Source organism: Labeo rohita, chromosome 10, assembly GCF_022985175.1.
Source record: "Labeo rohita strain BAU-BD-2019 chromosome 10, IGBB_LRoh.1.0, whole genome shotgun sequence".
Taxonomy (NCBI): Eukaryota; Metazoa; Chordata; class Actinopteri; order Cypriniformes; family Cyprinidae; genus Labeo; species Labeo rohita.
The window spans coordinates 24,869,312-24,886,354 of record NC_066878.1 but is presented as its reverse complement, the minus strand read 5'-3'; the positions used below and the strand labels follow the sequence as shown (position 1 = coordinate 24,886,354).

At 32.8% G+C, this 17,043-nt stretch overlaps 1 protein-coding gene across 1 annotated transcript in view; it reads right to left on the bottom strand.

Moving 5' to 3' along the window:
* The window catches only part of zdhhc8a (zinc finger DHHC-type palmitoyltransferase 8a), a 29,095-nt gene that overhangs the window by 5,676 nt on the left and 6,376 nt on the right, over window positions 1-17,043 (bottom strand). The window contains exons 2-9 of the mRNA XM_051120396.1: window positions 13,929-14,050; window positions 9,051-9,208; window positions 7,727-7,899; window positions 6,350-6,452; window positions 6,188-6,279; window positions 4,492-4,618; window positions 1,040-1,148; window positions 849-955 (exon numbers count right to left, since the gene is read on the bottom strand). Coding sequence (XP_050976353.1) covers window positions 849-955; window positions 1,040-1,148; window positions 4,492-4,618; window positions 6,188-6,279; window positions 6,350-6,452; window positions 7,727-7,899; window positions 9,051-9,208; window positions 13,929-14,050 — 991 coding nt within the window. The remainder of the gene's footprint in view (window positions 1-848; window positions 956-1,039; window positions 1,149-4,491; window positions 4,619-6,187; window positions 6,280-6,349; window positions 6,453-7,726; window positions 7,900-9,050; window positions 9,209-13,928; window positions 14,051-17,043) is intronic.

Here is a 17,043-nt window from a genome sequence, read left to right as displayed (position 1 = left end):
TTTAATCGTCTGTAGTTTTCATCCCATTAAGACACTTAAACATTGGTTGGTTTTGTTCTATTATGAGAATTAAACTTTTGGTTGGAAGTTTCTTTTTTATGAGATTTACCCGTTAGTCGGTTTTGTTTTATTACGACATTTAAATGTAGGTAGGTTTTGCACTATTACGAGATTTAAACGTTGGTCATTTTGTTCTATTATGAAATTTAAACACTGGTAGTTTTCAGCCGATTAAGAAAGTTAAACATTGCTTATTTTGGTTCTATTGAGAGATATAGACATTGGTCGGTTTTATTCTATTACGAAATTTAAACGTTGGTCGGTTTCGTTGTATTTGAAAATTTAAACAGTCGGATTCGTCCTGTAACGAAAACATCTGTAGTTTTCGCCACATCATTAAGACATTTAAATGTTTATAGGTTTTGTTCCAATAAACAGAGATTTAGGCTTCAGTCCGATTCGTTCCATTACGACATTTAAATGTTGGTTGGTTTCGTTCTGTTATGAGATTTGAATGTCATCAGTTTCATTAAATTAAGAGATTTAAATGTTGGTCGGTTTTGTTATATTTAAAAGTCAGAGTTTAATCATTTCCAAAAGTAATTAGCAAGCTCTGTGTAGTTTAAACAAGCAGCTGGTGGAAACACAACACATCATGCTTTATTCCCCCAGTGAACAGCCTGAGGAGACGCTGGCAAGAAAAGAAAAACTCTATTTGGGTGCAAACAGGAAAATAAAATCCCTTGGTGAACTCAGACTACAGCGGGACAGCCAGCTCTCCTCAGGCTACACAATTTCAACAACGTCAGCCTTGTCAAAGGTTTTGGAGTGTAAATCAGTCTCCTCACCTGATCTCTGGGAACTTGGTAGAGCACTTTGTTTGGCGACTCTGAAGTCTGAAGTGGATTCATATTGTGTCCTGAAGGCATTAGAGCTCTGGACTGGAGCAAACTCTCTGTTAGAAAACACAATGAGACCACATCAACACATTTAGTGCTTCACGCGTCCAGAAACATGATTGTGCCACACGTCCACCCACCTTCCAGCGCTGCCAAATGGTTTTTGAGCAGGACTGGATCTGGTTTAGGGGGCAGCGGAGGTGGACTGGTCCGACGTTTGCTGTCTGGAGAATCTAGTTCCTCTAGAGACTGAAACAAACAACACATCAAAATGACACAAAATATTACACAGACATAATTACACTCTCACTGTGATTCAGCACGAATGATGGGGAAGCTGCTTTGAAATGGTACAAACCATTAGTTATTAAACTAAAACATAAAACATTTTTGTTACTTGAAATAAAATAAACGTTAACTGAAATTGTGTCAAATATATCTTATTTCAGCTAGTGCCAACATGTCTCATTTTCATTTAGTTTAAGCTTGACGTGCTAAAAAACTAAAACTGAAATAAAAATGAATAAAACCCAGACAGATTTAAAAACAACAAAAACTGAAAAAAAAGGCACACAACAAAAATACTAAAACTTTTAATAAAATTAACATGAAAGCAGAACATATTAAAATAAAATGTAATTAACAACAATTAGCAAAAATATTAACATCAATTTATTAATTATTTATTAATTATTATTATATATTTTTTTATTATTTATTTATTTATTTATATATTACTATTTAATTTTTTCCTCTTTTTTTTATTATACAATTATCAAAAAGCAAAAAAAAAAAAAAAGAAGGCCTCTAACACTAGCTTGCTTTTTCTTCTATTCTATCTGTTTTCTTTTTATTTATTATATAATTAAAAAACCTTGCTACGTGTATTGTCATAGCACTTGCATGTTATTGCTCTTTTGTTGATTTTGATTGCTTCCATTGTCCTCTTTTGTAAGTCGCTTTGGATAAAAGTGTCTGCTAAGTGTCTAAATGTAATGTATAATAAAAAAAAAAATTATATTAATTATAACATTTTAAGCAAAATACTAAATATAACACTGATCAAGTAATGTATAAAAAACATTTTATTTCAGTGAGTTGTCAAGACAACATTTCGTTTTCATTTCGTTTAACTTGATGTACTAAATAAAACAAAAAAATCATGAAAACAATATAGATTTATATTTAAAAACTCACCAATAAAAATGACAAAAAACACAATAAAATGACTAAAACTTTAACTGAAATTAAAATGAAAACAGAAATGATAATAACAAAAAATAATGCAATATATATATATATATATAAAAAACTATATCTCACTTATCCTATATACTAAAATACCTCTGGTACAAACTGCTTGTGATTTAAATGTAGTCAAGCAATGCTTTTGAAAATGTAGTCTGATATATTTCTAAGTAATAAAAGCAGAAGTTATTTAAGCTGTTGAAATCTCTTTAAATCTATAACATTTGGTGATAAATATATATATAGTATATACATGTCACCAAAACTTGATGCATAGTCAAAAACTCATTTCAATTTTATTTTTATTTGGTAATTTGCTATGAAAAAAAATGGACTCCAAATGTCCAAATGACTCGATTCCCTAAAATGAATCAGACTAAAACTGTAGGCAAAAAGTAAAACCCAAATAAAAATAAATTAAACAAATAATAACATAAAAAATGTAAATGACAAAATACAAAATTAGATTTTTTTTACTGAAAATAAAACAAAGTGTTCAATAATAAATAAATATTTTTAAAAAAATAACAAAAAAGACAAAAGCACATAAAATTACAACAAATATAATTAAAACTGAAATAAAAATAAATTAAACTTAATAATATATAAAACTAATACTAAAATTGACAAAAGCACATATCTACATTACTAATAATTAAACTAAAATTGAAAACAAAAACTAAAACTGAAATAAAAATAAATTAAAATACTAACATAAAAAATTTAAATGACAAAACGCATAAAATTACAAAAAAAAAAAAAAAAAAAATACTGAAAATAAAATACAGTGTTCAATAACAAATAAACAATAAAAATATAATAATCTCCCCCCAAAAAAATTAAAAACTAAAAGCTAAAAAAAAATTAAAAACTAAATTCAATATGTTACTATAAACTGTAAATAATACTAAAATAACAAAATTTTATTTGCTATTAAAAAAAAATGGACTCATTTTGTGAATCATTTTGAATTGTCCAAATGACTCGATTCCCTAAAATGAATCAGACTAAAACTGTAGGCAAAAAGTAAAACCCAAATAAAAATAAATTAAACAAATAATAACATTAAAAAAAAAAATTAAATGACAAAACACATAAAATTACAAAAAAAAAAAACTGAAAAAAAACTGAAAATAAAATAAAGTGTTCAATAATAAATAAACAATAAAAATATAATCATTTCCAACAAAATTATAAAAAAAATCGAACTCAATATGTTACTATTTTGTTAAAATGTTAAAATTTCATTTGCTATTAAAAAAAAAAGGGACTCAGTGAATCATTTTGAATTGTCCAAATGACCTGATTCCCTAAAATGAATAATTTGCTTTAGAAAGAAACCATAAAAGTTTAAAAGTGTTTACTGTTAAGTGGATTAAGACACACATATATTAACATTCATGGGTGTTGGAACCATCGAATGTGGGTGGGACAGGACCCACCAACTTTTGAAGACCAACGATATCGGACCCACCCACTTTTACCGTCTCTAATTCGGCAAATATGTCTGCGCACTTTTTAGAGCGCCATCAGTTTAATTCATTCAACAAAACTAATGTGTTCATAGATGAAGCTCTATCCTCACACATATAAACAGGAAGCGTCAGGGGTGGAGGAGCGGACGGAGCGGGCGCGGGCGCATCAGGCGCAATCATTAAATGTATTTCAAAGAAAGCGGGCGCCAGGGTCCTGACCGCACAGCTGTCTTTGCTGGGTGTGTTTAGGGGATATTTGCATTTATTCCCGTGCGATTTGGTTAATGTTAGCTACTGGTGGGCTCAAGATTTTGGGTAATACAGGATACTACTGTATGATGCGCATCAGAGGGGATAATTAGAAGTTGGTATACGCAAAGCCAACTGATAAAGAAGTGGGTATATCCTGCACTGCACCACTGCATGTTAATTGTGTTTTCACTAGTTATTCGCGCCTCCTGCACTCCCGAAACACAGTAAACACAGCGTCTGAACACACCTGCTGCTCAGATACACCTAACCCTACCCGATACTTTATTCAAACTTTTCGTTTATTTCCTTCACTTTCATTTTTATTGAAAACAAATGCTTTTCTGGTGTAAAATGAGATTTTTTGGGGGGGGAGGATCCACCCACATTTATTTTGCTTCCGACGCCCATGTTAACATTTATATGGTGAAAGCACTCTAAAAATAATCTTCAGGCTTCAGTGTCTTAGTAAATTGACAGTGTCTTCATCCATGAATCTGAGTGGGTGTGTTTATAAAGCACAGCTGAAGTTAATGCTGCTGAACGCAGGTCAGGTTTGACGTTTGACCTCATTCATTTATTCATTGCACCACAAATGAAGTATTTATGGAGACGAGTACCTTGACCGGGAGTGTTTGACTCGGGACGCTGTCGGTGCTCTTCACAGGGCTCAGTTTGTGGGATTCTGGGTGATGGAAAGGAGGCTGAATGTGAAGCGGCAATCTGTCACTGAGTTTCTCAGTGTATCTGATCAAAATCAACAAAATCAATGTTAAAAATTAATATTCATCGTGCATGCTGTTAATTTATGAGCAAGAACTAGTTTTGTCATCCTTGATGCTTGATTCACAAGAAAATGCATGAAAAATATGATCAAAATCAAATGCACAAATCTACAAAATGCATAAATGATGAGACCTTTTGGGTATTTTGTGTCATATTTAACGTTGAGAGTTTTTGCAACTTTGAGGTATTGTTGCATGGAGCAAAATTATGAATTGTATATATAAATATATATAAAATAAAACAGCTATGCAAAAATTGGATGTAAAAAACATACTTTAAATTGCTAAAAATTAACATTAAATCTTCATTTACTTGCCCTGCATGCAGTTATTTTATTGGTAACGACATGCAAAACAACTTATTTTGGCATGAAAATGCATGAATAACATGATAAAACACATTTTTTAATACTTGAAATAAAATAAACGTTAATTGAAATTGTCAAATATATTTTATTTCAGCTAGTGACAACATGTCTCATTTTCATTTAGTTCCAGCTTGATGTGCTAAAAAAACTAAAACTAAAAAATTAATAAAATCTAGACATATTTAAAAACAACAAAACTGAAAAAAATGACAAAAGCACACAACAAAAATACTAAAACTTTTTAATAATTTTAATAAAATGAACATGAAAGCAGAACATATTAAATAAAATGTAATTAACAACAATTAACAAAAATATTAACAATATAATTATTTTATTAATTATTCATTCATTCATTCATTTATATATTATTATCTTATTTTATTTGTTCCTCTTTATTTATTATACAATTATCAAAAAGCAAAAAAAGAAGGCCTCTAACACTAGCTTGCTTTTTCTTTTTATATTCTATCTGTTTTCTTTTTATTTATTATATAATTTAAAAAAAAACTTTTCCCACTTTCCCAATGTACCTGACCAAAATCAACAAAAATCAACGTTGAAAATTAACATTCATCCTGCATGCTGTTCATTTATAAGCAAGAACTAGTTTTGTCATCCTTGATGCTTGATTCACAAGAAAATGCATGAAAAATATGATCAAAATCAAATGCACAAATCTCCAAAATGCATAAATGATGAGACCTTTTGGGTATTTTGTGTCATATTTAATGCTTGAGAGTTTTTACAACTTTGAGGTATTGTTGCATGGAGCAAAATTATGAATTGTATATATAAATATATATAAAATAAAACAGCTATGCAAAAATTGTATGTAAAAAACTTACTTTAAATTGTTAAAAAATTAACATTAAATCTTCATTTACTTGCCCTGCATGCTGTTATTTTATTGGTAATGACATGCAAAACAATGCATGAATAACATGATCAAATGTGCACCTTTGGATAAAAGCATCTTCCAAACACATGCATTTCTTCTCAAATTCTTTTATTTAATTTTTTTGAATTTTAATCTCATGTGATGAGTTATTGTTGCATGCAATTGTAAAATTTCTCTTTTTGTGTTCATCAGAAATATCAGAAACTGCATACGGTTTTGAAACAACATGCAATTTTGATTTTGATGTAAATGATTGTTTTACCTCGGCGTGATGGGACTGAAGAGCACAAACTGCACGTTCTGACAGCAGCCGCGTGTGAACGGATTCACTCCTCCCTGAAACTTCCCCGTCACCTGCGATGCAGTTTAATGAGGATAAATGCAGCTTTCAGCAGAATCTGATGCATGTCAAACACGATCCTACCTGTTCGTTTGTGGTGCGTCCTCTCGCCACCAGCACCAGGTGAAAACAGGACAGACCCAAGACGGGAATGAAGAACAGAGCCGAAACGCTCATGACCGCCAGCCTGAACACACACACCGTCAAGGTACTCGTCACTGCTTCAGATGTTCAGATGGTTTGTGGTGTGTGAGTTTAATGTTCAGAGCAGGGCTATTATTATTAAATCTGAATTATTAAAACCACTTCTATTTACTAAAACTAAAACTGAAACTAAGTAAATAAATAATATATTTAAAATTAACAAAAAACACAAAAGCACATAAAATTGCAAAAAATGTTAAGTAAAGCTGAAGTAAAAATAAATTAAACTTAAATAATAATATATAAAACTAATACTAAAAATGACTGATAAATTTAAAACTAAATTACTAATAATTATACTAAAATTGAAAACAAAAACTGAAACTGAAATAAAAACAAATGAAACAAATAATAACAAATAAATTAAATGACAAAATAAAAATTACAAAAAAAATTACTGAAAATAAAATAAAGTGTTAAATAATAAATAAAAATATATTCATTAAAAAATAACAAAAAAAAAAATTAACTAAAACTGAAATAAACAAATTAAACTTAATAATATATAAAAATAATACTAAAAATGACTAAAGCACGTAACTAAATTACTAATACTTAAACTAAAACTGAAAACAAATATTAAAACTGAAAAAAGTAAATTAAACAAATAGCAAAGAAATTTAAATGACAAAACACAAAATTAAAAGAAATGACTGAAAATAAAATAAAGTGTTCAATAATAAATAAATAATATATTTTTATTTAAATACTAAATTGTTTAAATACTATATTTAAAAAAAATAACAAAAAAGACAAAAACACATGAAATTACAAAAAATACACAGAACTGAAATAAAAATAATAAATTAAACTTAAACTAAAAATGACAAAAGCGCATATGTAAATTACTAATAATTATTTGAATTGAAAACAAAAACTGAAATAAAAATAAATTAAACAAATAATAACATAAAAAATGTAAATAACACACAAAATTACAAAATAAATTACTGAAAATAAAATGAAGTGTTCAATAAAAAATAAACTATAAAAATAAAATAATTTCCCAAAAAATTATAAAAAATAAAATCTAATTCAATATGTTACTATAAACTGTAAATAATACTAAAATAACACTGAGTCACTTTCTGAAGAGTGAAACTTTGTGATGCTTCCAGAACATTGATGTGTTTTGTTTGCGCAACCGGACTAGTGTCAACTTCTGACTGACCAATCACGCGAGTCTGGGGCGGGACTATCTGTCTGACTGACCAGTGACAGTGTTTTTGTGATCATTTTCATGGAGCTGAAGGATACGTGACCGCGGCGTGCAGTTCCCACAGGTTCTCCAGATGATCGAGGACGTACAGGAGACTGCCGGAAAACACGCCCACCATGTGAAGACTCAGAGTCAGGAGGAAGAGGAAGAAGAAGCGATAGTTGCGTCTCCCGATGCAGTTGTTCACCCAGGGACAGTGATGGTCAAAATCCTAAAGAGATCACATTTATTAGTGCTGTCAATCGATTAAAATGACACATTTTTCTGTAATTAATGATGAATAATTGCACATCAGTATTGCCATAATTTTACATTACATCTCCAAATTTACTTCCACTTTAAAAGCAGCGCTGTCTCTTTAAAACCTGATGCACACCCACATTTCCTCCAATTCTTTATGCTCATTTAATGACAAAAGCACATAACTAAATTACTAATAATTAAACTAAAACTGAAAACAAATATTAAAACTGAAAAAAGTAAATTAAACAAATAATAACATAAAAATGTAAATGACAAAACAAAATTATAAACAAATTGATTGAAAATAAAATAAAGTGTTCAATAAAAAGAAATAATATATTTATATATATTTTAATATATATAAATTAAACTAAAACTGGCAAAAAATAAATTAATTAAACTTAAATAATAACATAAAAATAATACTAAAAATGACAAAAGCACATAACTAAATTACTAATAATTAAACTAAAATTGAAAACAAAAAGTAAAACTCAAATAAAAATAAATAAAACAAATAATAAAAAATGTTAATGACAAAACACAAAATTACAAATAAATTTACTGAAAATAAAGAGTTCAATAATAAATGAATAATATTTTTTTAAAATAGCAAAAAAGACAAAAGCACATAAAATTACAAAAAATTTAACTAAAACTTAAAAATAAATTAAACTTAAATAATAACAAAAATAATACTAAAAATGACAAAAGCACATAACTACTTAATTACTACTTAATTACTTAACAATTAAACTAAAACTGAAAACAAATATTAAAACTGAAAAAGTAAATTAAACAAATAATAACATTAAAAAAATGTAAATGACAAAACAAAATTACAAAAAACAAATTTACTGAAAATAAAGTGTTCAATAATAAATAAATAAAATATAAAAAAAAAAAAAAACTTTTGAACTTTTTAACTCATTTGAGACTGTTTATGAGTTCACTCCCCAAAAACAGCCATTTAGACTGAATTAACTTCTCTTTTGCATCTTATTGTGCTTGATAGCGTGTTTAGTCTGCTGTAATGCTGCCCAAAGGATGCCAGGAAAAAAAGCTCTGATCTTATTTTTCTTCATTAGTCAGCAGCGTATGTGTTTGCGTTTGTCTCACCTCCACGCAGTGATCACACACGCTGCAGTGCGAGCAGCGCGGCGGACGGTAGAAGTGACAGGAAGCGCACCACTTCATGCGCACCTGCACGCCGCGCACCTCCACGTTCTTGTAGAGCGGCGCACGGAAGTCCTCGTCCTTGTCCTCGTCCTCATTCGCTGCGGAAAAAACAGAGAGTATAAGAGCTGCAGTGGTGCACGCTTAAAACAAATGCATCATTATGGAAGCTTGTGTCCACCACAGAAAAAAAAATTTTAAAAAGTGTGATTGCAACAAGAGAAAATCAGAATTGCAAGATATAAACTCCCAATTGTGAGATATAAACTTGTAATTCTGAAAAATTAAATTGTAAGAACTGTGAAATATAAACTCCCAATTGTGAGAAAATCTTGCATTTACCTTATTTTTCCCTAACTTGCAACTGCAAGATATAAACTTGCAAATGTGAGGAAAAAGTCAGAATTGTGAGATAGCTAGCAACATGTTAAAATGCTAAAAAAAAAAATACTAGCAACAAGCTCATTCATGCTAGCCATGTGCTAAAGATGCTGGAAACATGTGAAGACAACATGTGAAGTCATGCTATCAACATGCTTAAACATGCTATCAGCATTTTAAATCATGCTAACATGTTAAAGGGGTCATCAGATGCCCATTTTCCACAAGTTGATATAATTCTTTAAGGTCTTAATGGAAAGTCTATAACATGCTTTGGTTAAACTTTCTCAATTGTAGTGTAAAAAAACACCCTTTTTTACCTTGTCAAAATCAGCTCTGTTCACAGCAACCCATTCTGTTGCATGTTCCTTTAAATGCTAATGAGCTCTGCTAGCCCCACCCCTCTCTACTGTGGGGTGACAAGCCATTCTCATGAGACTGTTTACTTTAGCTGCATTAACCCGCATTTAGCCGTGAAACTTGCTAACTAGCACATTATTACACTGACCAAAATTATAAATGCAACACTTTTGTTTTTGCCCCCATTTTTCATGAGCTGAACTCAAAGATCTAAGACTTTTTCTATGTACACAAAAGGCCTATTTCTCTCAAATATTGTTCACAAATCTGTCTAAATCTGTGTTAGTGAGCACTTCTCCTTTGCCGAGATAATCCATCCACCTCACAGGTGTGGCATATCAAGATGCTGATTAGACAGCATGATTATTGCACAGGTGTGCACAATGAAAGGCCACTCTAAAATGTGCAGTTTTATCACACAGCACAATGCCACAGATGTCGCAAGTTTTGAGGGAGTGTGCAATTGGCTTGCTGACTGCAGGAATGTCCACCAGAGCTGTTGCCCGTGAATTGAATGTTCATTTCTCTACCCTAAGCCGTCTCCAAAGGCGTTTCAGAGAATTCGGCAGTACATCCAACCACCTCACGACCGCAGACCACGTGTACACCAGCCCAGGACCTCCACATCCAGCATCTTCACCTCCCAGATCGTCTGAGACCAGCCACCCGGACAGCTGCTGCATCAATCGATTTGCATAACCAAAGAATTTCTGCACAAACTGTCAGAAACCGTCTCAGGGAAGCAGTTCGTCGTCGTAACCGACTCGAGTGGGCAAATGCTCACATTCGATGGCGTCTGGCACTTCGGAGAGGTGTTCTCTTCATGGCTGAATCCCAGTTTTCACTGTACAGAGCAGATGGCAGACAGCGTGTATGGCGTCGTGTGGGTGAGCGGTTTGCTGATGTTAACGTTGTGGATCGAGTGGCCCATGGTGGCGGTGGGGTTATGGTATGGGCAGGCGTATGTTATGGACAACGAACACAGGTGCATTTTATTGATGGCATTTTGAATGCACAGAGATACCGTGACGAGATCCTGAGGTCCATTGTTGTACCATTCATCCACGACCATCACCTCATGTTGCAGCGTGATAATGCACGGCCCCATGTTGCAAGGATCTGTACACAATTCCTGGAAGCTGAAAACATCCTAGTTCTGCACGGCCAGCATACTCACCGGACATGTCACCCACTGAGCATGTTTGGGATGCTCTGGGTCGGAGTATACGACAGCGTGTTCCAGTTCCTGCCAATATCCAGCAACTTCGCACAGCCATTGAAGAGGAGTGGACCAACATTCCACAGGCCACAATCAACAACCTGATCAACTCTATGAGGAGGAGTAGTGTTGCTGCATGAGGCAAATGGTGGTCACAGCAGATACTGACTGGTTTTCGGACCCCCCCAATACAGTAAAACTGCACATTTTAGAGTGGCCTTTTATTGTGTCCAGCCTAAGACACACCTGTGCAATAATCATGCTGTCTAATCAGCATCTTGATATGCCACACCTGTGAGGTGGATGGATTATCTCGGCAAAGGAGAAGTGCTCACTAACAGATTTAGACAGATTTGTGAACAATATTTGAGAGAAATAGGCCTTTTGTGTACATAGAAAAAGTCTTAGGTCTTTGAGTTCAGCTCATGAAAAATGGGGGGAAAAACAAAAGTGTTGCGTTTATAATTTTGGTCAGTGTAGGAAAGGTCATTTGCAAAGATTCATAAGAAAACCCTTATACCCATCACTTCTGCTGTAAGTGAAGCTGAATCATGAATGATTCACATGAACATAGACGCATTTATGTAGATCAGGAGGACGCATGCAAAGGACACATTCCCTTCACAAATAAACCTAATCCTCTGGGTCTTCAACAGCTCAGATGCCGGGAGTAAATGACGACTGCTATTTTTATTGTTATATCCAACAAGAGAACACCTCAACTGCTATGGAGACATTCTTGTCTACTCTTGCACTGGTGTGGAAAAAATGGTGGACAGTTCACAGCTCACTCAGGGCGGGTCTAAGGTAAGACCGTGTCAATCAACTGTCGTGGGCGTGGCCTCTGTCTGTGTGACACCACAACGACAGGCATCTGAGAACGGCTCGATTTGAAAAAGGGGATATTATTTTTACAGATTAATTAAAAACCACTGCATGGATTTTTATCATTATAGGGTAGATTTGTACATACACTGACAACACACATTAATGTTCAAACAACATGAAAAAGTGAACTTAGCATCTGATGACCCCTTTAAATCATGCTTGCAACATGTTAAAACATGTTAAAATGTGCTAGCAATGTGCTAAATCATGCTAATAATCCTAAAAACATGCTAAAAGATGCTAACAACATGCTAATCGTTTTAAAACAAGCTAGCAACTTGATAGTGTTGAGGAAAGTTACTTTTAAAAGTAATGCATTACAATATTGCATTACTTCCTAAAAAAGCAGCTAATTACGTTAGTTACTTTTTATAAAAAGTAATGCGTTACATTACTTTTGCGTTACTTTTTAAATCTGGGCAGGGCTTTTTGTTTTTATTATAAAAAGTTATATTTTTGGCAAATGTAATAATTCTTAAACACCAAAAGCCTCAGGCTGAAGGAAAAGTAAATTCACGTCTGTAAAACAGAACACAAAACACAGAAAAGAAAAAAGTTCAACATTCTTCAGCAATAAAAAAAGAACAAATGTTAGTTTATCTTGAGTAATTTGAGTATTAGTATGGTTGAATTTGACCATCAAAGGTCGGCAGCAAAGACACTGGTTAATAAAATGTGGTTAAATACATAAAAGATATTTGTATTTGTATAAAAAACATGCACAAACAAAACCAAATTAAACCCTGCAACTCATGACGATACAGTGATGTCCTAAGACACGAATCGATCGGTTTGTGCGAGAAACTGAACGGTATTTATATCATTTTTTACCTCTGATTCACCGCTACTTCCTACTGTCCTGAGCGCAGGCACAGCATCTGGCGCGTGACATGTGTGCACACTCTGGCGTAGTGTACGCAAACGCCGGAAACGATCTGCGCTTATACGTCACTCATTGTTTACACTTTGCACAGAGATCGTTTCCGGCGTTTGCGTTTACTACATCAGAGCGCGTACACGTCACATGCCTGATGTAGTAAGACAGTAGGACATAGCTGTAAAAATGATATAAATACTGTTCAGTTTCTTGCACAAACCGATCGTTTCGTGTCTTAGGACGTCAGTGTATCGTCACGAGTCGCAGGGTTTAATTTGGTTTTGTTTGTGCATGTTTTTTATACTCTCAAAGATTTGGTAGCCATTGAATGCCATTATATGACTGACAGACTGCAACGGTTTGAGTTAAAAATCTTCGTTTGTGTTCTACTAAAGAAACAAAGTCACCTACATCTTGGATGTCCTGGAGGTAAGCAGATAAACATCAAATTTTCATTTTTGGGTGAACTATCCCTTAAACATATTTAATTATTGCAGGGTTGCATCACATTCTGAGATGCATTTCACAGTTTCTATTCTATTCTAGGAATACTGAATCAGTTTTTTTTTTTGTCAGTGAGATGAATTAATGCATGTTCACATTTATTCTAGAACTAAAGTACTCCCAATTTTTCTCAACATGGGGACAGGAAAGCTTTCAAGCAATAAATGGGGAAAAAAGTGACTGGCGTTACTTATTTGAAAAAGTAACTTTCTTGTAAATGAAAAAGTAGTGCGTTACTTTACTAATTACTTGAAAAAAGTAATCTAATTACATAACTCACGTTACTTGTAATGCATTACCCCCAACACTGGCGTTAACAATGTACTAAAACATGCTAGAAACATGTTAAATCATTCTAAAATATTCTAGAAACGTGATAATTCATGCTAGCAACATGTTAAAATTACCTTACTTTTTCATTCCATGTCAAAAAAAAATAAATAAATCTGAAAAAAATAAAATAAAAGTATCCGAATATGATCTTACGGCTGTGACGTGACAGGTGTTGAGTGTTGTGGTGTGTGTCAGAGTTAATGTGTGACTGCAGACTAGTTTCAGACTGAGCCGCGATCGTGTGCTTGACTCCACTGACCCCTCGGGAACACGCCGGCATCCATGAACATCGCCATGATGAAGTTGGCCATAACGAAGAGGAAGACGATCCCGACGCATGGCGGAAGAGCAGGAGACACGTTTACCATGAGCCACGGACACCTGAAACGATCACAGATACACAAACAGCTCTTATAGTGTAATTGTACAAACGTCCACCTTCAGCTGGTGCTTCGCGTGTCTTTTTGCTGTCAAATCTTGATCAAGTAAACGTTACAATAACTGTACAATAATATTTCCAGATGAACACTTACTGGACTGAAGCAGCTTGGCTTTGATTCTCCATGAATCATTTTTAGTCTCAAATCTGATCATCTCCAACTTCATTGGATTGCATTACATTATATGTTTGGATCCTTTCAATCTCTTCTTGCTAAGACATGTAATTGGAGACTGACCAATGATATTTACATCATTTTATGTAGAATCTGCTCTACTGTTATAAAGATCTCATTGATTTACATCACAAGCAGCAGAATTTCATCACATAAATATCAGCACGTACACCATATTTTTGCTCAGTTTGAGTCTCTGAATAAAACTGAGCTTTACATCCTCACTATATGAGCCATTAAAGCCTAACGCATCAAATATGACCCTTAACATGTTGACCAATCACATGAAATAATGTTGGTTTCATATCAATGCACCAGTAACCAATTCAGATCATCTTCATGGCTCTATCTTTTAGATCAAATGTAGTCCAGGATGAATAATTCACGAGCAAAACTTTCAGTTGAGTCGAATCAAACGTCTTTTGCCTTTCTGAAGCTTCATCTCTAACATCTGAGAGGCTCGTCGGCCCCTGAGGACCATCGAGTCAAAAAATGAAAGTGTGGACGAGTCAAAAGAAAGGAAAGCGAAGCGGGGATGATTACATTCGGAGCTTGAGATTAAATGCAGAGGTAATCACAGCCGCTGGGATGCAGATTAAACTCAGGTTTTCATTGAATGAATTTGTGAGATCAAACTGAAGACAGGAAACTGCAGCGTGATAGCTATCGGTTGGTGAGGGTGTGGATTTGTTTCTGAATTCTGCAGTTTTCTGATATATTTCTGTATGTGTGTCAGCAGGGGTAACGGGGGGAAGGAGGGTCTGAACGTCACTAATCCCAGATTACAGGATCACAGCCCCGTCTGCCCGACGCTCACTGCACAAAACTGCTGGATCCATATGAACAAATGCGTCTGCACACAATACCAAACAACACAACCATACAACATCCAGACCAGCACATCTGCTCAATATCAGAGCTAGAACCAGCAAATCTGTCAAGAACACATCCCACTCATATTTCACTCCAAAAATGGAGAAGTAAAAAATAAGATATTCATTCTGAAGTGTAAAATGTGCAGTTTTAGGCCCGTTATGATTTAGTTTTAATTATTATTTGCATGACATTTAAGCACACTTGTATGAAAGCTTGATTCTGCTATGGAATAAAACGTAAAAAAGGTCATTGCATATTTTTATCTCACAATTCCAAGCTTTTTCATTTTAACAATTGCATGTTTGACACAATTTTGACCTTTTCCCCCTATGAATTCCACAGTTTATATCTTATAATAATTACTTTGTTCTCAGAATTGATATAAACTTACAATTAAGAGGGGAAAAGTCAAAACTGTGAAATAAAGAGTCAAAATTACTTTCTCTTTTTTTTCTGTGGTCTAAACCAATTTGTCCCCTCACAATAGTAAGTTTACATCTTACAATTATTTTTAACTTTTTTTTCTTACAATATGACTGTTTTTGTCTGAATATGGGGATTACATTTAGAAGTGAAAAAAAAAAATCAAAATTATGACACATGAATTGTGAGAAAAGTCTCAGAATTGTGAAATGAAATTGCCTTTTATCTTTTTAATGTTTTATTCCATATGGCAGAAATAAGTTTCCATAAATTTGGACCTTAATTTCTCATTACTGCAATGAAAATATTAAATTTGCAACAAAAATATAGAATTTTAAATATTTATACCTCTCGATAATATTTGTTGTGATGACTTTTAAATGTTACAATTAGTTTAAACTTTTTATCTTACAATATGACATTTTTGTTGTCTGAATTCTGAGTTTACATCTCACAATTCTGTTTTTTTTTTTTTTTTATTTGAATCGAAATTATGACACAAAAACTCAAAATTGAGATTTACACATCACCCAAAACCTAAATAAATAAGCTTTCCATTGTTGTATTGTTTGTTAGGATTGGACAAAATACAACTATTTGAAAATCTGGAAGTGCAAAAAAAAAATCTAAATATTGAGAATCACCTTCCAAATGAAGTTTTTAGCAATGCATGTTACTAATCAAAAATTAAGTTTTGACATATTTATGGTAGGAAATGTGCAAAATATCTTCATGGAACATGATCTTTACTTAATATCCTAATGATTTTTGGCATAAAAGAAGAATCTATAATTTTGACCCAAACAATGTATTGTTGGCTATTGCTACAAATATACCCGTGATACTTCAGGCTGTTTTTGTGCTCCAGGGTCACAAATATGTTGTGGCAAACCAAATAAAATGCAAAAACTGTATAACTTCTGAAAAACGTTTTTGTTTTATCTTCCCAGAAAAGTAATCATTTTGATAATAAATAAACAGAAAACTGTTATTTAGCAAAAAATGACAAAATGTCTTTTTTTTCAATTGAGAAATAAACGCCCAAAGTCACATATATGTAACATTACAGATCTTTCACACGGAGGGGTTGGATTTGAAAAACAACTGCAGAAACATGTTATAAGTGTTTTATTTGCTCCATAATTTTCCTATAAGGAGAAATTGGTCCTTATGGGTTAATTATTTTTGAAAAAAATAATTATTTAAAATGTAACATTAAAAATAGATTCTCATTACCAGTGTTGGGGAAAGTTGCTTTTTTAAGTAATGCATTACAATAAAAAGTAACTAATTACATTACATAGTTACTTTATATGGAAAGTAATGCGTTACGTTACTTTTGAATTACGTTTGCGTTACTTTTTAAATCTGACCAGGGCTTGCTTGTTTTGTTTTAATATAAATAGTTTAAAATATTTTTAGCAAATGTAAATGAATAAGCCTCACGCTGAAGGAAAAATA